This window comes from Sphaerodactylus townsendi, linkage group LG09, assembly GCF_021028975.2.
Source record: "Sphaerodactylus townsendi isolate TG3544 linkage group LG09, MPM_Stown_v2.3, whole genome shotgun sequence".
Taxonomy (NCBI): domain Eukaryota; kingdom Metazoa; phylum Chordata; class Lepidosauria; order Squamata; family Sphaerodactylidae; genus Sphaerodactylus; species Sphaerodactylus townsendi.
In genome coordinates, this window is record NC_059433.1 from 82,771,218 (window position 1) to 82,793,449 (window position 22,232).

The 22,232-nt window shown below is 41.4% G+C and overlaps 1 protein-coding gene across 4 annotated transcripts in view; it reads left to right on the forward strand.

The window, feature by feature from the left end:
* The window catches only part of RSPO2 (R-spondin 2), a 126,129-nt gene that overhangs the window by 67,129 nt on the left and 36,768 nt on the right, over positions 1-22,232 (forward strand). For all 4 annotated transcript variants that reach the window (XM_048508315.1, XM_048508314.1, XM_048508316.1 and 1 more), the window contains exons 3-5: positions 228-416; positions 11,481-11,624; positions 12,971-13,159. In XM_048508315.1, coding sequence (XP_048364272.1) covers positions 228-416; positions 11,481-11,624; positions 12,971-13,159 — 522 coding nt within the window. The remainder of the gene's footprint in view (positions 1-227; positions 417-11,480; positions 11,625-12,970; positions 13,160-22,232) is intronic.

Here is a 22,232-nt window from a genome sequence, read left to right on the forward strand (position 1 = left end):
TGTTTTGATCTCCAGCTGTATTTAATATCAGGCATTTTATTAATAATCTTAGCTAGCTAAATCGTACCACATGGTAATAAAGAAATGGAACTTCCCTTCCAAAGCAAATTTCCCATCTCACTCTTGTTTCTACACAAGATTTCTCTAACACTGTTTTTTAAGGGGGGAATTCTGTGGTCCTTCTTGGTTTTTATTAGTAATCTATCTCTTTTCTTTGAAAATTACAGCTAACTATGGACCAAATCCCATCTGCAAAGGTTGCCTATCTTGCTCCAAAGACAACGGATGCATCCGGTGTCAACATAAGTTGTTCTTCTCCCTTAGAAGAGAAGGAATGAGGCAGTATGGCGAATGCTTGAATTCCTGCCCTCCAGGATACTATGGTCTCCGGGCCCCAGATATGAACAGATGTTCAAGTGAGTTTTATCTGCTTTCTGTTTTTTTGAGTCTACAGTATGCTATGGAGAACATAACAGTAATGCTTCCTTTGGTAACGCTGTGTCATTGCAAGTTGTCTTTCCTGAAGGAATCACTGGTTATCTTCTATGGAATGTGTTGCTTAATACATTTGCCCATTGTCTTCCTGTGAAGTGCTGTGAAGCAAAGCTCTCCTGTGGCTGTTGGAAAAGAAGCAGTGAACTGTTAATGGACACACCTGTTCTCTGTTGTGCTCCATGGGCACTATACCTTAACTATCTCTTTGCAATACCCTTCTTTATGGTTCCAGCATAAAATGTCCACTTGTGCGAAAGCACTTGAGTAGAAACACAAGCAAAAAGACTAGAGAAACTTGGGTGCTGTGTGGTTTCCGGGCTGTATGGCCGTGTTCTAGCAGCACAATTGTTCTAGCAGAACAATGCTGCTAGAACACGGCCATACAGCCCGGAAACCACACAGCACCCAAGTGATTCCGGCCGTGAAAGCCTTTGACAAGACTAGAGAAACCTCTTCTAGTAACCCAATACTTATTGTTACTCCCCTTGAGTTTCTTGAGCAAGATCTAGAACCAATTTCCGGGCACTTTCACAGATAAGAAGGAAAGTTCTTGGTGTTACACAAAATCCTGTGCTAGAGGAACTGTGCCAAGTCCATTTATATTTCTGTTTGCAGTGCTGAATCCTAGCCATTTCTCATAGAGAGTTGTGCAGTTCTGTGTTAAGAATTTGTGATGTAGCTTTATCTCCTAGTTGTGATTCTATGTTTGTCCTTGTGTTTGTTTTTTAATTGCCATCCTAGTAAAGGATAACATTCTGCTTTATGAGATCTCTTGCTTAGCTGGAAAATACCAGCAGTGTGCACATCTGTGGTCTTTTCATATTGCTTTGCAGATCTACATGTGTATCAGAATGATTTTGACATGCATATTTCTTTTCATGTTTGTGCTATTTGCTGGCTTAATTATTAGATTATTGGCAACTATTTGCCACTGTCATTTCTCTTTCAGTAAAGATTTTTTGAGAAGCCCTTTTCTAGCATTCCATGTCCCCTTCCACTATACCTAAATTTAAGGTAAGATTTTTGGAATATCAGGTTTTATGAATCAAAGTTACCTAGATTGGGTTTGACAAAAGATTATACCCCAAAAATCTTGTTAGTCTCTAGGGTGCTACTGGACTTGAATCTAGCTCTTTTACCTGCAGACCGACACAACTACCCTCTTGAAACTTCCTTATCTTAAATATTTTGTGTTTCTTAAAAGATTAGCCATATTTGGTTCCACATTGAGCCAAACTTGGCTTTGGAGTCATAGGAGTCATACATAATTACAGTGGCATTGCTGTGAAGTGGAACTCAGCACATCCACAAAACATAGCAGTGAGGTGCATAAAAACTTTTGTTTTTCAGATAAAATGTTGCATTTGTAGGTCTTGTGGAGTTGTTAAAACTCCTCAAAAAGGAAGAACAGTGTTGCTTACCTGTAACTATTCATCTAGTGGTCTCTGTGCAGTTTCATGTGAGGAATGTGTTCATGCAGGCCTGCTGTGGAGTATTTTAGTTAGCTTTATAAGAACTTTAGCCGTATAGCAAGTGCTCCCCTCCCCCAGCCACACTCCTGGGCTTGCTGCTTTTCCCGAACAGGGTCACATGACCGGAGGAGGGGTGCACTGTCCCTCCGGTTCTCTCTTTACCACTACTGTAAGCCACCACTTTTGCTAGATGACAGCCTACAGCAGGGAAGGTGGGAGGGACATGTGACTGCACAGAGGACCACTAGATGAACCAACTTTACAGGTAACCAACACTGTTTTGCATTGTCATGGCATGTGGGAGAATGGCAAGTAGAGGCATGTGTGGAGCTGGCAGGGAACCAAAGATTGCAATCAAGGTTGACCCACAATTGTATCAGCCATAGCATCAACATCCACTGCGTCGTGCTTGATAAAGTCAATGGCATGGACTACATCACTGCTTTACAGGTGTAATTAAGATCCACATGTGAGTTGAAGCTGTTGAAGCAACTGGGGCCTAGGTAGAACATGCCCTGATGGCAGTTGGGCCAGGAACCTTAGCCTTGTGGCAGCCAATTTAATAGCAGATGTTACCTAATGAGATAAGGTGGGGATAACTACAATGGACCACTTCTTGGGACCTCTGAAACAGACGTTGCAAAGCCCTTCCTAAAGGACTTAGTGCCGTCAACATAATTTGAGAGAGTGGCCTGTGTACATCCAGGGAGTACATTGCCCTGTCTTCGCAAGACTTCCCGAGCGCATTGCTCTCTCTACACAAGACTGAGGGTTCCCTAAGAAACACTACACCATGTGAGAGGTGAAACTGAGACCCCACTTGAGGTAAATGCTCAAGGTGTCGTGTTAGGGCTACCTTGTCAGGAAAAAAGAAAACCAACTGTGAAAAGGGGGGGGGGATCACAGTGTAGGATCCATGAATCATTGACTCTGCATGCAGAGGTAATGGCCACGAGTGTGACTGGGGGAGGGGAGCACTTTTTATATGGCTAAAGCTCTTTTAAAGCTAATTAAAATACTCAGTGGCTGGCCTGCATGAACCCAGTCCCCACACGGGACTGCACAGAGGCCACGACAATGAACACTAGCTTGTATATTCTGCACAAGTTCATAGATATGTAATTCTTATATTGCCTGTTTTCACTAAACTTGCAGTATCTGTTTGATGGTGATATTCCTCACTTTATGTTCTCACGTGTTGCTGCACACTGCCTAATATTTACCATGTGGCTGCTTGCGGCTGAGAGATGAAAATGATCCCAGGGTATCGTTCCTATATTTCATTTGTGAAGCACTTTGGAATCTTGGCCTAAGCTCTGTGTGCTTTAATTGTGATGTCAGAAACTCTTTCCATTTTAACAATCACCCCCACCGCCTCTGCAAGATCGGGGTTTATTCTCTGGGCTGTTTTTTGTTATCACTTGCTCATGTTTGTGGAAATACGTTTTTTGGAAAGGTATATCCAAATATTGGTGCAAGATAGCATAGCATTATAATAATACTACTACTAAGGAATTGGGAGGGGAGCTTGGAAAAATATCTTAATTAAAGGCATGTGGTGCTGTCCTTATGGTAAAGATTTGCAAACCTCACCCCTCCTCCATACCTGTACACATTAGGTAGAAATAAATCCCATTGATTTCAGGGTGATTTACCATCATGTAATTTGTGGGGCATTGGTTTGATTTACTGGAGCTTGTTTGGAAAGATCCAAGACTCCGGGCTGCGGATCAGGAAACAAAGTGATAGTTGAGCCAGGAAGTGATTGACTCCTTATGCCATCATCCCCTGCTAGATGGGTAACTTCTGAGTTCAGTGGTAGAGTTGTAGATCAGCCAAAAAAAAAAACCCAACCCAATGGCTCTTTTTGTGGGAGTTCAGATAGTAAAATGCACAGGTTCTGCAGCCAGAGAGCTGTGAGTAGGATTCCTGATAATAGTTCCTGTTTTTCATCACCACCACCACTTGGCCATGCATGAAAGTACCTTCAAAACCCTAAACCGTCTGGGGCCAATGTGCCTATGGGACTATTTCTCCCGATACATCCCCCCAAAGAGCATTATGCTATGGTTTTCCATCAGTCTGACCTCTTCTCTCCCCTACTTCTCGGTGTCATACAGTTTAGAAGGTTTTAATATTTTAATAAATAAAACTGCCTCAGACCATGAAGATCTGCTTTCTACTCTGACAGGCAATAGCTGTCCAGTACCTGGCCTTTTCTGCACATGCAGAATAATGCATTTTCAATCCACTTTCAGTGCACTTTGCAACTGGATTTTGCTGTGTGAAATAGCAAAATACACTTGCAAACAATTGTGAAAGTTGATTGAAAATGCATTATTCTACATGCGCAGAATAGGCCTCTGAGTTGGAGGCATTTCACACATCTGCCTCCTGATCATTTTAAGTGGAGATACTGGAGATTGAATCTGAAGCTTTCTGCATTTAAAGCAGCTGCTCTGCAGCTGAGCTGTGGGCCCTCCCCAGTTGTCCAGTGGTAGCTTCATTCAACCATCCTAAATAATTCTAAATCACAGGTGTCAAACTCGTGCCCCTCCAGATGTTATGGACTACAGTTCCCATCATCCCCTGCCAGGATGATGTCCATAACATCTGGAGGGGCGTGAGTTTGACACCTATGTTCTAAATATAGAGTGCCTCTGACAACTGTCCCTTTTCAATTCAATAAGATTGCTCCAAGTTAACAACTCTATCTAGAATGAAATCAGGTAGGTGTTTGTCAGTATGTTTGATACTGATCTTGATTAGTTAATGTCTTAAAGGCACATCCCTAATTTTAAACAAACCCATTTTAATTAATGTAGGGCTTCATATTTGTATTTCTGTTGTTATTCTGGTATGCAGCTGTCTGTTTTAGAGATTACAGAGATTTGAGGGAGGGGAAAAAAACGGGTGAATTGTTTGCTAACTATTGTCCCAGCCTAGGTTGGAATTGGAGCTTGGGCTACTGCTGGTCAACTCAAGAAGAGACTAGTACAGGGGTGTGTGTGTTAGGTGCTATCTTGTGTGTTACGTTCTGACTTATAGCAACTCCATGAAATTAATAATCTCCAAAGGGTCCTTTCATTAACAGACTTGGTCAGGCCTTTTGAAACTGAAGGCCACCTCTTCCAGATTGACAGGCAAAAAATAAATCTGTCTCGCCCATCACCCTGAATACTTCTCTCTGTGATACACCTCTGAAGAGAAGATGCCAGCCACAGACGCAAGGGAAACATTAGGAACAAGAACAAGGAACACACAGCCCGGAACAAGGAACACACAGCCCGGAAAACCCACCAGGACCCTGAACATTGTTTATGGTGCACCCCAGGCAGAGAGCTTCAGAGTGCTGAAGGCAGACAATGGTGCAGGAAGGGATTTTTTAACTGGTCCACAGGCCTCTGTTGTAGCATCCTCAGCTTTGCTGTGTAGGGAATGGTGAGAAGAGGAAGAGAGTAAAAGCAACCAATAATAATTATAAAAACTTGGCGGAGAACAAGCTAGTGACATTTTTTAAAAACGAAATCAAACTGAAAATGAAAAGGAAGATTGTGCACTCTCCCAATCTAGATAATTCTTTGATTGAAAAGTAAGGCAAAATAGCCAGTGCTTGAGTTTGTCTTGCTTATTTGTGGGGGCGGGCATCAGCGACAACCTGTGTGCAACTTATGCAGAATGCAGAACTATTCTCCCTCCCCACTTGTTAGAGCAGCTTTCGATAGACATTTATTTATTTACTTGCATACAAAATGTATAGCCTGCCTTTCTGCATTCATCAGAGCCACTGAGGCAGCTAACAAATTAAAAAATAAATAATATAAAAGGTGCCTGTAAAACTGTTTAAAACAAACCAGAATACATCACTAAAACAATTAAAAACAAAGTTAAAATACACATACAAAAACAGCAATTGAAATATTCAGCAGGAGGGTGGGATCACGGAGGGAATGCCAAACAAAACAACAAAATCTTTCCTTGCTGGTGGAAGATGGCAACAGAAGAGGACAAGCAGGTCTCCCTGGAGAGGAGAGGTCCAGACCCTTCATGTTCTGTGCTATTATTAAACTCATCATGATTGATGTTGGATACTCTGTCTGACTCTGAACTTTTTAAATTTTTGTCTTTTGCTCTGACCATGTTTACTCTATTTTAAAAATGCCTGGCTAGATTTAAAATCCCTACTGATTGTCATGCGTATTTGGGGGTGGGGGAGGGAGGAAGTGCTTAGATAAGTTGATTTTTAAAAGTAAGAATCTTCAGCGGTTTTGTTTCTGGAATGCCCCCCGTCCCCTTGCACCAAAGAAGTGCTAGAACGTACATCTGTCAGAAAATGTTGACATGGATTTTCAAAGCGCAACTCGTGCCAAGCATAACGCTGCGAAATGCCGTACGGCCAAATGCAGCAGCTCCAGAAATCTAAAAAATTTTGCATTTCAAAACTAATTTTCTCCGCTAGCTGTTGATTCTAGGCATCTCAAATTTGCAGGATTGTTTCTCTTTCCTCCTCTTACAGTGTCATGTAATTTTATCTCTACGGCTGCCTAAAGTGTTTTCTGCTAGTAGAAGGAAACTAATCTCTGCCCAAAGCAACATTAACTGTTAGCTGAGGATTTGATTGGGGTATGATAGAATGAGTGAATCCATCACAATAATTGTTTTGACGGCATTTACATTTTTTTACCAGCATTTGTATCCTCAAAGCCAGCTTTCACCATAACAGAGATGAACTCTTTATTGGCCATGGTATAAAACATTTTTTGCAGATTTTGGATTCTGCTTTTATGGTATTAGAAATTATTCCCTGTGTCAGGGTCTTGGGGTGGAGGGGGGGAAGGGAACTCGATGGACTGAGAGCAGGGGCACACACAGCCTGCAAAGGATCTAGAATTACCAACTTCTAGTTGGAACCTGGAAATCTCCAGGAATTTCTGCTGATCTTCAGACTGCAGAGGTCAGTTCCCCTGGAAAATATGACTGCTTTGGAGAGGAGTAGGAGTAATAGTTTGGATTTATACCACACCTTTTCTCTAAGATGCTTATAAATGCCTTCCTTTCTTCCCCCAATCACAGACACCTTGTGAGGTAGGTGGGGATGAGAGAGTTCTGTGAGAACTGTGATTAGCTTAAGGTCCCACAACAGAAACAAATCAGAGTCCACTGGTCATGTGGAGAGTGGGAAATCAAACCTTATTCTCCAGATTAGAGGCCACCTACTCTTAACCACTTCACCCCGCTGGAATCTGTGGCTTCATATGCATGCTATCTTTCCTCTTTTTCCCAAGATCCCCCCCAAAATCTCCTGGAATTTCTCAAGTTGGTACCTCTATAGGGGACCCAAACCCATCTGGTTCCCTTTTTAAAGAAAATTGTAAGGTGACATTTCCCAGTGAGGATTGATCTTCATGTGCATCTGTGTGTGTGAAATATAAAGAGTTGCAGTCGACTTGCGGCAACCCAGTACATTTTCCAAGGCAAGAGATGTTCAGAGGTGGTTTTCCATTTTCTTCCTGGGCCAGGGCAGGGCCATGTGAATACACCTTCCTTGATATTTTACTGTTCCTTGACTTACTGATGGGGGCATGAGCTGCTTTAATAGAAAAGTGATATACAGTGTTGTGTGGTGGAAAATTTTCCAAAACAATAATTTTTCAGGAAAATATTCCGATTCTTTATTTTTTTCATAGATGATCTTATGCCCCATGTATGGAAATATAGTTTATTTATCTATAAATGCCAGGGTTGTTGTGCTGCAAATGCATCATGTTAGATGTGTTACCAAAAGAAGGCAGGCAAATATAAAGTTGGCTTAACAATATTTAAATTCCATACCTAAATTTGGAAAATTTTCCAATTCAAACTTCCTCAGAAAGCCACTCTGCCAACAACAATCTACTGGTGATCCCTGCCTTGAAAAGAGCCTAAATGGTAACATGTAAGAACAGATCTATCTTTAATTAAATAAAAATGATCTTTTGGGTTTTGTTTGAACTCAGAAAAACTTGTTCCTAAAACTTAAAATATTTTTTGGAACTCAATCCAATAATACTAGTGTGTCCTAGAAACTTTCAAGGAGATTTATGTAGTTGATCATGAAGTTGATGGACTGTGGATCCAGCTCTCTCTTTTTACTCTATCTTGCCTATTTTCCCTCCTTATTACAATCTTCATGTAATAACCGTAATTTCCTTAGCTCTTCGTTGATGGTGCGGACCCTCTACTCCCTCTTTCACTAGTAGAAAAGCTGGTTGGATCCAACTCACTGTGCTCAGTGTTTTAATGTTGTGTGGCTTCTTGTTGGAAGTATTTAATAAGTCTTTAGTTGACCAGTAAATTGAACTGAATCATTAAAAATGCCCTAAAATGTTTTGATGCCTGACTTAACAAACATTTGTTGTTCTGAAAACTTAATTGCTGGGAAAGAAACTCGAGTTTATATTTTGTCTGCTTTCCATGGTTAATAGTAACAGTCTAGATTTGCAAATTGTTTCTTTACACATTGGAATCAGAATACTTTAAAATCTCTCTTGCTTTCATCTATTTGGATTTAGTTTTGATTTGACATTGAAATTTAAGTCAATTTTATATTTGAAAGAGGCAAAGTGATACCTGCAAATAGCTAGAATTCATACTGTGATTCCAGGAGTATTTAAGGTCTCCTTGAGTTTTAAAAAATCCATACTAGTTATAAAAAATAATTACCTTCCCATAGAAACAGGATCATTTTTGACTCTGCTTACAAAACTTCATATTTCACTTCTCTCAGTCTTAATTTGTTTGCTTTGTTTCAGTCAGTATGTCTTTTTATACTTCTGAAATGTCTTTGGTAATAAACATATCCCAAATTTTTAAAAAATCCAAAGTCATGTTCCTATTACTTATTTTTATATACTTTACATATTGGGGAAAGACAACAGCTTTTCCAGCGAATGATGGACAGTTTTATTTCCATAATCATCTTTTCATTCTTCTGTCCCACTGTGCACAGGGGGATCCAATTTCTAGTGTCCAACAGAACAGAATTTTACATACAGCCACAAATATGAAGAAATCAATCCTGATCCACAGTAAATTTAAATTTTTTTACTGCTGTTATTCTGAGTGCCAAGTCCTGGGGTACAGAATTCTCTAGGAATTTGATTTAGAGTTAGCAGATTTGGTCCGTAATGTAAACGTCCATATTTGTTTCCGTTATTTTCTGCTGGATATTACAAACTACAGATAGTCCAGAAGTCCCCAACCATCTCTCACTAAAATAAGTACCGTAATCCCTTGCACCGATATGCCTAATAAAAGTTATATTGTATTGTATTGTAGTCCCTTGCTCAGTCAAAGATAAGAGCAACTGCTTTATATCAGCTGAGCATTTTATGGAGCTTTCTGGTCAAGAAGGCCCTCAAATACAGTAAAGACTGGCCCTAAAGCTTGAGAAGATGGAATACATACTTTTCTTTTTTTGCTCTTTTCTGCCTTGCAATTGATTTTACATGTAAACAGCCTTTGGTGTTCAGACCTGTGTCCACAAAGAAAGCTGAAATTCCAGTTCCCATGCTAACTAAATGAAAAGGAACCACTGACATTTCACAGAATATAATTCACAGAATATAATTCTGAACATCCCGGTCAATAGGAATTCTTGCAAGCACAAAAAAAGAGAGAAAAGGTTGTCAAGGAAGTTCACAGCAAAAGATCATATTATGTCTCACTATATGGCAGGTAATGAAAACAAAATACGTCTTTTTGTTCCAGACTGTTAAAAAATGGGAAAGGGGGCTGTATCAAACACCCAAGAAGATGATAAAGGCAAAGCCAAAACACATGATAAAAATGTTTTGCAGCCCCAATCAAAAGAGGGGGTGGGGCAGGAGAGTTGCAGCTGGGGATAGCGCCTCACCACTGCCTCCGAAGGAACCATCAGTAGGGTGGGCAACAGGAGAGAAGGGGGAAATCCTTTTCTCTCCCAGGGAAGCCCATCTTCAGAAAAGACCTACGCCACACTTTTTGATGGTGTATGTCCACATCACAAAAAAGGAGCATTCCCAAGCTGAAACCACTAACCCCCCTGGGAACGCCCCCATGTATACCCCCTCCATTCTGGTACTGGCTCCTGTGGCCCAGAAGTGACAGTGTGGGAGCAAATGTCTGGATTCAGGTTCTGCAGAACTGCACAGTGCCCTGCTGCTGAGGTAAGTGCCTTTGCGCCACTGTCCATGCCCCTTTGTGTGGTGCTGGTGGCAATGGTGCAGGGGTCACACTGCTTCCAATTGCTGCTTTAATATTGCTGCTTCACACAACATGTGATTGGTGTTTGGAATCTGCTGCCACAGGAGGTGGTGATGGCCACTAACCTGGATAGCTTTAAAAAGGGCTTGGACAGATTTATGGAGGAGAAGTCAATCTATGGCTACCAATCTTGATCCTCCTTGATCTCAGATTGCAAGTGCCTTAGCAGACCAGGTGCTCAGGAGCAGCAGCAGCAGAAGGCCATTGCTTTCACATCCTGCACGTGAGCTCCCAAAGGCACCTGGTGGGCCACTGTGAGTAGCAGAGTGCTGGACTAGATGGACTCTGGTCTGATCCAGCAGGCTAGTTCTTATGTTCTTATTGAAAGCAATGGTTAGCAAATGACTTCGTGCGCATATTAGTATTGGTTGGAAATGATAGAGGACCATTCTGTGATAATTTTTCCATTTTTATTGAACTGACTCACTTGTGAATTAGGAATGTTTTGCAGCTGCTCCTTAACAATTTAAATGCAGGCTGTTTGTTTATGTGGTTTTTCAGTTGCTTTCCCACAGATTTGGGATCAAGGTGTGCACTGTGTACCATTTTACATAGTCAGAAGTAGCATACATAACATACACTAACATACACTAAAATTTAAAACCTAAAATCTTGCAAGTTAGAAATTTGGCTTCTGGAAATCAAAACGGTATTTCATCTTACTTTAAATTTCAGTTTACCTAGACACTTGAATATGTGAAAATGCGTTGCTTTATAATAATCCGACCAACAGTTGCTCTCCAGGGTATTAGAGGTCTTTTACATCATCTTCTACATAATCCTTTTTCTTGGAGATCAAACTCTTGCTTGCAAAACAGGTTCTCTACCACTGAACCACACCTCTACTCTCTTTCCTAGTTGACACCACTAATGGTATTGAGGGCAGACTTAAATATTGTGAACAAAAATGGCATCCCCTTGATGAATTCTCCCCTTTCTCCCTCTCTAATGTGTAGTACTATATCTCATGTTGCCTCCATTCACATTTTGTGCATTTCTCCGCACCATCCCAAGCATCAGGAGAGAATGGAATTGAGGTAGGTCAGAGCCTCAAATTCCAGGAGAAGGAAGCCCTGGTCCTGCATGTTGTCAAGACCTGCTCCTTCCTCAGTTGGCAGCCTTCCGTATGTTTTTTTGTTGTTCCGGGGTGGCGGCAATGCTATTTTATTGCTAAAAGAGCTTGAAAAACTGACCTTTTTGTGTGTGTGTTTTGTCTCCCTTCCCTTTCAGGATGCAGAATAGAGAACTGTGATTCTTGCTTTAGTCGAGACTTTTGCACCAAGTGCAAACCTGGATTTTATCGCTACCGGGGCCGATGCTTTGAGGAATGCCCTGAGGGCTTTGCGCCTTTAGAGGAGACAATGGAATGTGTGGGTAAGTGCTTGTAGGATATGGACTCCAAATCGACAGCTTCTTTTTTGTGGTGCGGCCTTTGGGTGACTTTGGAGTGCGGTCTGAATTTATTTTCCGCTTTGCCCAGTTGGGTTGTGTATAATTTTTGGGGGCTGTAATGCCTTTTGTATGAGTCTCCTGTGAACTTTCTAACCTTTCTGGTTATTGAGCTGAGGTTTACAAGTTCACCTATTACGTCACTGCATAAATTCTTTGGCTAGGGTTCTTGGTGCATAAGATAGATGGAAACCGTTAATGTGCCATAATTAAGTTAGAGCAATGCAATTCATCTTCTTACCGTTAATAAATCAAGAGTAATGGTTCCCAGGGAATCTTGGTTTCTGAAACCTGATGGCTTTCTTCCAAGTAAATCACAGGGATGCTCTAAGCAATCCACTGCCTAGTTGTTTTGATTTTCTTTGCACTTAAAACAGAAAAAGAAAACCATGTAGCATCTCTTTATGAAATCACCTCTTAAGAAAAAAAGTTATTGGGAGTTTGGTGACTTGCAAGTCAGTTTTAAACTTTACAAACTTAGGAAAAAGCTCTGACTGTTCAGCCATGGATTTTGAATGCATATTGCTGCATATTCTTTTCATGTTTACACGCCCATTCCGAGGCAGCAAATTTCTGACCTTGCCTGGCCTGCACAAACTGCACATACCCATATTACGGCTGTGAGACCTTGTCAATTTCTTCTTACTCCCCAGCTCCCATCAGCCACAGACTGTTAGTTTACATAGTCACAAAAACGTGGAGCTGGCTTTCCTTTGCTTGGGCCATCAAATTGCAGCTGACTTACAGCAACCCCAGCAAAGAGCTTTCAGGGCAAGTGAAAAGCGAAGGTGGTTTGCCAGCGCTTTCCTCTGCAGAGCCTTCCTTAATAGACTCCCACCTAAGTGCCAACCTTGCTTGGCTTCTGAGATCTAACAAGATCATCTATACCATGCAGTCTTCCCTCCCCATCCCCGTGTTGGTTTCAACGAGGAAATAGAGGCAAGATCATAATTTCCCGTAATTTACAGGAATTAGAATGATAAAATGATTGGTTTTGAAAGCAAGGATAGAAATAACAGCAAACGAATTAACATGTCACTGAAGTATAGAGGTCACATTTCCACCCTGTTTCAGCACTGAATTCTGAGAGAGTCTTTTTTATGCTACCTTAAGGCCACACCCTACTATGTGACAAGATCATGAAACCCGCCATTGCTGAAGTTGAGATTCTCCCAACTGTATTTCTATGTGTTTTTGAAGGCCAACATGGGAATTCCAGCACCAAAAAGGGGCTAACTTTTTTACGCCTGTGTTTTTGTTGGCTTCCTCAGAAGGCTGCGAAGTGGGTCCATGGAGCGAATGGGGAACGTGCAGCCGAAATAACAAGACATGTGGATTTAAGTGGGGTTTGGAAACAAGAACAAGGCAAATTGTGAAAAAGCCAGCAAAGGACACGATACCATGCCCAACAATTGCAGAGTCCAGAAGATGTAAAATGGCGCTGAGGCACTGTCCTGGAGGTAAGCATGTTGAATGCCAAAGAAATTTTGATGGGCTCTTTTCCCATTGTCTTATTTTTCAAAACTTGGACAAGCCCTTGGTCGCTTTTGCCATCTTGATTTGTTGGTACCTGAACCTACTGCCTCAGGCTGAATGCTGACACAACCTAAGGAAAAAAAAATGTGGGCTATTCAGTCACATCTGACTTACGGGGACTCCACAGGGATTTCAAGGCAAGAGATGATGTTCAGGGGTGGTTTGCCATTGCCTACCTTCTCTGGTATTCCTGGGAGGTCTCCCATCTAATACTAGATAAAGCCAATCCTGCTTAGTTTCTGAGATCTGACGAGATTGGGCTAGCCTGGTACTATACAGGTCAGGACCTGTGGAACTTGGTTTTGGGTTAACTGGTTGGATTCTATTCTGTTTGGAGAGCCACTTTTCCTTCAGTGAAAGGAACCTTCCCCAATCAACTGTCTTGCATCAGACAAGACTCCTATTGCTGGACAGTTCTTCTGCTAACAATGGATCCTCTGGATCGAACCCATTGTAAGATAAGGCCCTGCTTTTCAGTTTTTGATAGTACTGAGCAAAAGAAACGGAGCAGGAACAGGATCAAAGGTGCACCTTTGTAATGTGCAGGTTGTTCATGTCATGGGACACACAGCTCCAACCTGAGCTTCCTGATCACCTTGTTATGGCGCTAGGTCATGCTCTTTATTCCATGCCCTCTCTGGAACAATGAAGTCAAACACAGTTTGACCATCTTGCTTACAAAACAACTTCAGTCTATTTTTTGTTCTCTGATCAATTGGGGTGTTTTTGAACTGTAGAGGAGATTCATGGAAGTAGTAAGGGAAATGCTGTGTTCAGTGACTTTAAGAACAGTAATCTCTATAAATATGTTGAATGAGGTGATGATAACCTCCCTTCCTAATAGTCTATAAACTTATAGCTACGTGTAGGGTAAGTATTAGATGGTGTAACCAAAGACACTCGTGGATTTTGATGGATTAAACTGAGAACAAGAAGCGAGGATATTTTTGGTGATCTGGGGTCAAATATGTGTGCGTTATAGACATATGCTTCCTATTTCTGTTCATTTTGTTTATGTTTCATTTTGCTATTTATGTGGTCTGCCTTGCATACAGTGATCACTGCGGGAGCTGCATTTGTGTCAGCAGGCATAGATTTTTTACTTTGACATCCTATCTACTGCATGTGGCTTTGGAAGAATTCTCAATTACAGTACCACTTTCCCTTTCAGAAAGAATAATGCTGTTACTAGGGCCGTGGTGGCGAACCTATGGCACTCCAGATGTCCATGGACTACAATTCCCATCAGTCCCTGCCATGCTGGCAGGGGCTGATGGGAATTGTAGTCCATGAACATCTGGAGTGCCATAGGTTTGCCACCACTGTTCTAGGGCAAAGCAACTCCACATGGGCAAGGTCCTTTTTTATAAACTGCTGTTCAATATGATGATGCTGTAATGCAGTGACCAGTGGCTAGATTGGTGCTTGGTGTTTGGACTATGCTGCCACAGGAGGTGGTGATGGTCACTAACCTGGATGGCTTTAAAAGAATCTTAGACAGATTTATGGAGGAGAAGTCGATCTATGGCTACCAATCTTGATCCTCCTTGATCTGAGACTGTAAATGCCTTAGCAGATCAGGTGCTTGGGAGGAGCAGCAGCAGCAGCAGGCCATTGCTTTCACATCCTGCATGTGAGCTCCCAAAGGCATTTGGTGGGCCACTGCGAGTAGCAGAGTGCTGGACTAGATGGACTCTGCTCTGATCCAGCAGGCTCTTTCTTATGTTCTTATTTACTAATGGACCATCCAGAAGGGTCCCCAGCAAAGAGCCTTGATTTTTTTCAGCACGGCCCACAAGCAAGCTCCCTTTTCCCGTTCCTTGCCACCTCTTTTCCTTGCTAAATATTCACATACCCCTTTCCATTAGTCTGGTGTGTCTCTTCCTGTTTGGCTTTAAGAATTCTAGCAATGGAGCTTGCCTTGTGTTCCCAAGGCAGGGATATTCTACAAGCTTAGTGAATCTTCCTGTTTAGGTTCCCCCACAAATCAGTTTTAGCTGCCAGAATCCTTTCCATCCCATTATTCATACTGTTGTCCTCTGGGATCCACAATACATATTCCTGTTCTTCTTCAGCAATTTTCACCCTTCAGATATTTGTAGCCTGGCCTTAAGCCCCTGAGCAATCACTGTAGTGCAAAGCTATAGATATTTATTATTGTTAAATTGTTAATCAAAAATCAAGCTCTTACGCTCTTCCAGAAATGCCTTCATGTGCGAAGCACCTTCTTCTAACACCGATTGCACCAGCATTCTTTTTTACTTGTTTTTTTTAAGTGATTTCTGAAAGGGGCAGATGGAGGTATAGATGGGATAAATATTTATGTCAGGTTTTAAGCACAAAATGGGGAAGGCCAATCATGATCTATCAAGGAGAAAGGAATGCTGTTAAGGACAATGACCTGCATGAGGGTTGGGGAAAGGTCACCGATACTTCCAACAAACTGAATTCTTGAATGTACGTCCCCAAAATCTGCCACAAACAACGCTTTCAGCCAGGATCAAAGAGGTGTTTTTGGTATTTTCGCGCAAAAAATTCTTTGGTTTATTGCATTTGCAATGGACAACAGATGGCGTTAAAAAAAAAAGTGACAAGCAACTTTTCCAGAGGGAGACTGCCTAGAATGGGGACTGGAGGAGGTGAGTGGCCAAAATGGCAGATTGGATCTGCGTGGTAGGGGACACTTCTCTGCTGAGACTTCCCTTCATGCAAAGCAAGCCGCAACACGAGGCTCACAGCTGCACTTTAGGAGGTGAGTGCACAAAGGGCCCAAAATGACAACATAGAGCAACAAATAACATATACCATGTACAGCACTAAAATCCGCAGACCTGTTCGTTTCCTCGAAACATCTACTGAGCCGTTCCATTATACCGTTGCCATATTGCTTTTATAAAAATGCCATTCAGAATTATTCTATTTTACATAGTTTGCAGAATGTCAGAAGCACGAGAGCCTTCCTGGCAGGGCGTTCCCTACTTTGAGAACACTACAGAGAACGTATGTGTATGGGCAGTTGTGGATCTTTCTCAAAGTGGTACCTGCAGTAGTCGCTGCTTGGTGAAGTGAACTTGCTGTGGTGGAGCATAGGCGGAGACCCAGTCTTGCAGATAGGGGGAGTCCAAGGCCATGAAGGTCTGTGTATGTGATAGCGACTACCTTTAATTGAACCCAGTAGCTGAAGCCAATGGGGCGATTGAAGAATGGGTGTAATATGCGTGATTCAGGTAGCTCTTGGTAATAACCAAGCTTCTGCACCAATTAGAGTCTCTGAGTGGACTTCAAGGAGAGACCTATGTAGAGTATATTGTAGTAGTCTAGTCCTGATGTTACCATGACATGGATCCAGGTGACCAGATTGGCCAAGTCAAGGTAGGGGCCGCCTTCTGTGCTAAACTGTGTTGAAAGCATTTGTTTGCATCTGTGTTTGACTGCTTTTCTAGCAGTAATGCTGGGTCCAGTATAATCCCTAGTCAGGAAAGGGGCAGCTGAACCCAGCAAAAGTAAAAAGCACAATATCCTTCTAGACCTCACGTTTCCTGAACATCATTACTTTGGTCTTGTCAATATTCCCTTTTTATTTGTTCATTCTTAGTACCATTCAACATGAGAATCAGTGGCTCAAAACTTCTCTCACATCACCATGAGATTTTGATAGACAGACACAGAGAACTGAAACAAGTTGTAGTTCTCTAGGAAAGTCTTTTGATCTGGCGGCTTTTTAAAATGTTAATTTCTATCCAATTAGGGATGGCATATCTTCCTCACACACTATCCCATTGAGCAAAGCTCTGCAGCCCTAACATTATAACATTAAAATTCTACCGAACAGGATATATGTAATGTTTCAAAATGTCTCACGTTCTCAGTCAACAGATAGTTCAGAGTGCTATGAAATGTTGATTTTAAAAAAAATCAGTTAATGCTTTTTTCATCTGTTCCAAACCTTTCTAAAGTGATGATTTTTTTTGAATGTTATCCAAGAAAGGATTTTCGTTGGGAAGAAAACACTTTAACTGGATTAATGGCCTATCTTCATTTTAACATCGTAGCTCTTGCTATTAACAGAACCTTTGGGTTCTTCTCTTCCAGCTTGCTCAAAATGCTGGCTGCTTTGTCAATGGATGACTCCATGTGAGTGAAGCCAAAACCCTTTTCCATTTCACAGGTGAAAGCATCCCGCTTAAGGGTAGTCATCTGTTTTTGGGTGTAGCTTGGTTACCAATGGACAGTTATGTAGTTCTTATGTCTTCCAGACTTTCTGCAGATTTAATTTTTAGGAGTTTTTTCTGGCTTTTTTTTTTAAAAAAAGGTTTCATCTGGTCCTGAATTAGTGAATTATGTGAGATAATTACACATTGTATAATAGAAGTGACTGTCCCAAATCTACTGCCAGAAATTTGCAAAGTTGACTCTGAGTTCTAGGATCAGGTGTTTCGGTCTGCGGTAGAAAAGTAAGGTACAAGTCCAGGAGCACAAGATTTCCAGGGCATAAGCTTTCGAGAGGCAAAGCTCCCTTCATCAGGCTGGGCATGGACCTTAGGTGAGAGAGGAGGAAGAAGAAGAGTTTGGATTTATATTCCTCCTTTCTCTCCTGTAGGAGACTCAAAGGGGTTTATAATCTCTTTGCCCTTCCCCCCTCACAACAAACACCCTGTGAGGTAGGTGGGGCTGAAAGAGCTCTGAGAAGCTGTGACTAGCCCAAGGTGTGGGAGTGCCCAGGCTAATCTGAATTCCCCAGATAAGCCTCCACAGCTCAAGTGGCAGAGCTGGGAATCAAACCCGGTTCCTCCAGATCAGAGTGCACCTGCTCTTAACCTCCTACGCCACTGCTGCTCCTCCCCTTCCACATCACCAATAATCTTATCAGTGTCTGTCATTCTCCCTCTTAGTCGTATTTTTGAATGAAGGGGAGGTTCTGGTGTGCTCAAAATGGTTAAAAAAAACTAAGTCAAGAATTATTGTATCCTCACTTGAATGAAATCTTGTGCAAACAATTTCTGAGCACTATGTGCAGAGAAGCACTAGATGTTAACATGCGATCTTGTGCAAACAGAACTGTGCTAAGCTTATTTTCCCCCCTCTTGCTTACTTCTAAATCTAAGCCAGTGGATTTATAAGGGTGTAACTCTGTTTAGGATGGTAATGTACTTTTTTTAGTGTAAACTTTTTGGAAAGTATTGTTTCATGCCTATGACATTCAATCCCCCCCCCTAACTTTTTGAACCTTTTAAGTATACCTTTAAAAATGACATCTCAAAGACTATACAGTATGGAACTGTTCAACAAATGAGCTGAACTAGTCTCTTCTCTATGGATGACATTTTAGAGTAAAACATTCTTGTAAGTTGTGCATATGTCTGCAAATAGGCAGTGGTAATAAGTGGTTGGAAACTTGTGTATAAGTCATGGCTATTTTTTTTTAATGTCAAGATTTTTCTTATTCATCACAGGGTATCAAATAAATGACTGAAATATGTCTTCACAGCACAGATCTCCCTTTCCAGAATATTGTAACCAGTAAGAGACTTTATCAGGCCAAGTTAAATTTCTTGTTATTTATTTATTGTTTAAATAGCTCCTCAAGTACCCTCAACATTCTGTTCTTCATAGGGGGCAGTGGATGTGCTTGTATTGGGCCACTCAGTGATGGCATCCTCTTTGTTTTTGAATTTGCAAAGTGATATTTTCCTGCATTCCTAGCAAAATCCTTCCAATATTCAGAAATCCCTACCTTGTGTGAGGGCAGCGTCCACATGATAGACGTACGACCATCAGCTTTACTATTCAAACTGATAGCAATGAGTGGAACACCTTTTATTTCAGAGGAACTAAATAATGGAACTCATTATAATGGAATCATTCTTGTGGAATCAAATAAGGTTCTATCTAGTTCTTCCTGGTTGTAAGAAGGATCAGGCAGAGATAGGGGAAATTCCTGTAATGGGGCTTCCTGTAATGAAAAAAAATATTTCTATTCTGAAATGGCTGCTTTTCTGCCTTCTTTGAAATCCCCATGGTGGTTAATTTCAAAACTTTTCAAAACTTTTCAGCATTTTTGTACCACAACCATAAAGCTGCCAATATGTTGGTGTTTAGGTTGCACCAATGAAAATCTCTACCTTGCATAGGTGTCAAACTCAGACTCTCCAGGTGTTCATGGACTATGATTCCCATCAGCCCATGCCAGCAGGGCCAATTGGCCATGCTAGCAGGGGCTGCTGGGAAATGTAGGCCATGAACATCTGGAGGGCCTGAGTTTGACACCTATGCTTAGAGCATCTATAGACAATGTGAGTGTTCATTGTTCTGCCATCATCATTTTCTGCCTTGTCTACTCCTGCAGCTAAATGAAGGGCTGATGTGGAGGAAAGGCCGATAATACATTTTAGCCTTGGTAAGGAGTTATTTTTCCCCAAGTTTCCTTCATTAATAATTCCCTTTAAGTGGCAACATTGGTAGAGCATGAAAAGAGCGAGGCCTGAACCTTTATTATTTATTTCTTCACATCATTTGTAGCCTGCTTTTCTCACTGAGACTCAAGGCAGACTATTGCACTATGTATGTTTTTGTTCTGGTGAGTTTCGTACGGATGAATATTCAGGTGCCTTTGTAGTGTGACAAGGGATCATCTACCCTTCCAGTTTATCTCACTGCATCACACCCTTGTCATCTTCTCTGTAATGATTTTAAAGTATAAAACTGAGCTGTTGCATCTCCTGGAGTTGATTTCTGGACCAGCTGCCTTGAATAAGGGTTGCCTGCAATATGATGCCCTTTGTGTGCTGTAGCAGTGAATGAAAAAAGACTCCAAGGTGGCACTGGAAAGGTGTCTTAATAGCATGGTATTTGCCCTACTTAATAGCATGGTATTTGCATGGTGGTCAGTCTTGCATATTTTTGAGCAAATCCTATCCCTTTATGGCATTGAACCACCATAATCTTTCATAGCTGTCAAGTTTTATCTTTTATCCAGGCATTGCTAATATTTCTGTGTTACCGGTAGTATTTCTCAGCCTTACATACAGTCTGTTTTCCAGTGCAATGTTGCAACTTACAGACAACAGAATTCTTCAACCTGTTGGATATCCTTTCCTCTCTGGACTCCAGCTGCTTCATTAATCCAGTTTTCAAATTTCACAATCTTGGTTTGAGCAGTATTTTTTTCCTAATCTCCCCCCATTGTAAAGGCAAATACATTTAAATCTAATTTTGCTTTCTAATCAGCAACCACAAGACTGTTGCATCTTCAGTGTCACAAAGTTATACAACAGAGCATATATGTCCTCTGTTTATAGCTGTCCTAAGCCTGCTTAATTTAATGCTCTTCTAATCCGATCTAATTTGATTCTGAATATTAAACCTGAACCTGATCTAATTTCATAGTGAGTGATAGTGGAGTTTTTTTGTACATAGTGAACATGTTCATTCTGCTTCATATTCATGCTTAAAAAAATAATTTTAAAGCAGTTAAATATACAGAACTTGTTTGCTCACAACAGTGGGACAGAGTATTTATGTGAATAACAGTGACTGGTTTTATTCAGATAAAGTTGTAAACTCTGCTTTGTTGTTACATGAACATGAGACTTAAGTATTCTCTTCCTCTTCCTCATCTTTTCACACGTGGCTTCATAATCAAATATTTCAGCATTCATAACTAACCACAGTTTGTCATTTCTTCCAAACTACAAAGTATGGCTTGTTCTCTGGTCCTCATACCGGGAATCTAAACCATGTTTTCAGCCTAATTTGAAATCTTGGTCTGAAGAGCAGGCATCTGACCATAGTTTGTGGTGGCAACATAATTATCAACTGTGCTTTGCCTCAAATACAGAAACGTTTGATTAATGTTTGTTCAAGAAGAGGGAAGATGATGGAAGAACAAGGAACCAAGGATCCCTCAGACTTGTTCATTTAACGATCAACTCTCATTTGTCATTGCTTCTGAACCATACATGGTCATACCATCTTCAGTTCTTTGTAAGAATTATTGTGTCTGTCCAGTGTTCATGTGGTCATGATATGCAATCATGTGGCACTTTCCTTCGGTATCATGTTTTGGACAGGAGTGTGCTGCCATCCACATTAAAGTTTTGCCTGATGAAAACCAGTAACCTAATATGGAACTATTTTGTTCTGGCAGTATACCTTATAATGGCTAACAAAGAAATGCATTATCTTGTTAGTCAAACAAATGGCTCTTGTCAGTTTTAGCCTGTTGCAGTTTCGGTGAATGCAAACAGGTTTAGTAGTTTTGTCCAAGATTACCTAATAAGTTCATGAATGCAGAACAACCGAGAGCCACCATGAATCCCCAGACCCCCTCCTTCATCGTATTTGCAATGGAAGCTTGCGTAGTGGTTAAAATGTTGGATTAGGATCTGGGAAACCTAGGTTCAAATCCCCACTCTTCCATTGAAGCTTTCTGGGTGACCTTGGGCCCATCATATACTTTCAGCCTAGCTTGTCACACTGGGTTGTAGTGAGAACAAAATGGAGGATAGGAGAACAATGTAAACTGCTTTGGATTCCCTTTGAGAAGGGCAAGATATAAAGTAAACAAATCGATGTTGGAATTTTTGGTTGTTGTGGGTTTTCCGGGCTGTGTGGCTGTCCGTGGTCTGGTAGATCTTGTTCCTAACGTTTTGCCTGCATCTGTGGCTGGCATCTTCAGAGGTGCTAACAGACTTCTCTCTGTGATACACCTCTGAAGATGCCAGCCACAGATGCAGGTGAAACATTTGGAACAAGATCTACCTGACCATGGCCACACAGCCCAGAAAACCTGCAACAATCAGTTGAATCAGGCCGTGAAAGCCTTTGACAATACAAAGGCTTACTGAGCTCTCTCAGCCCCACCCACCTCACAAGGTGTTTGTTGTGAGGGGGGAAGGGAAAGGAGTTTGTAAGGCCCTTTGAGACTCCTATAGGAGAGAAAGGGGGGATATAAATCCAACTCTTCTTCTTCTTCTTCTTCTTCTTCTTCATTTGCTG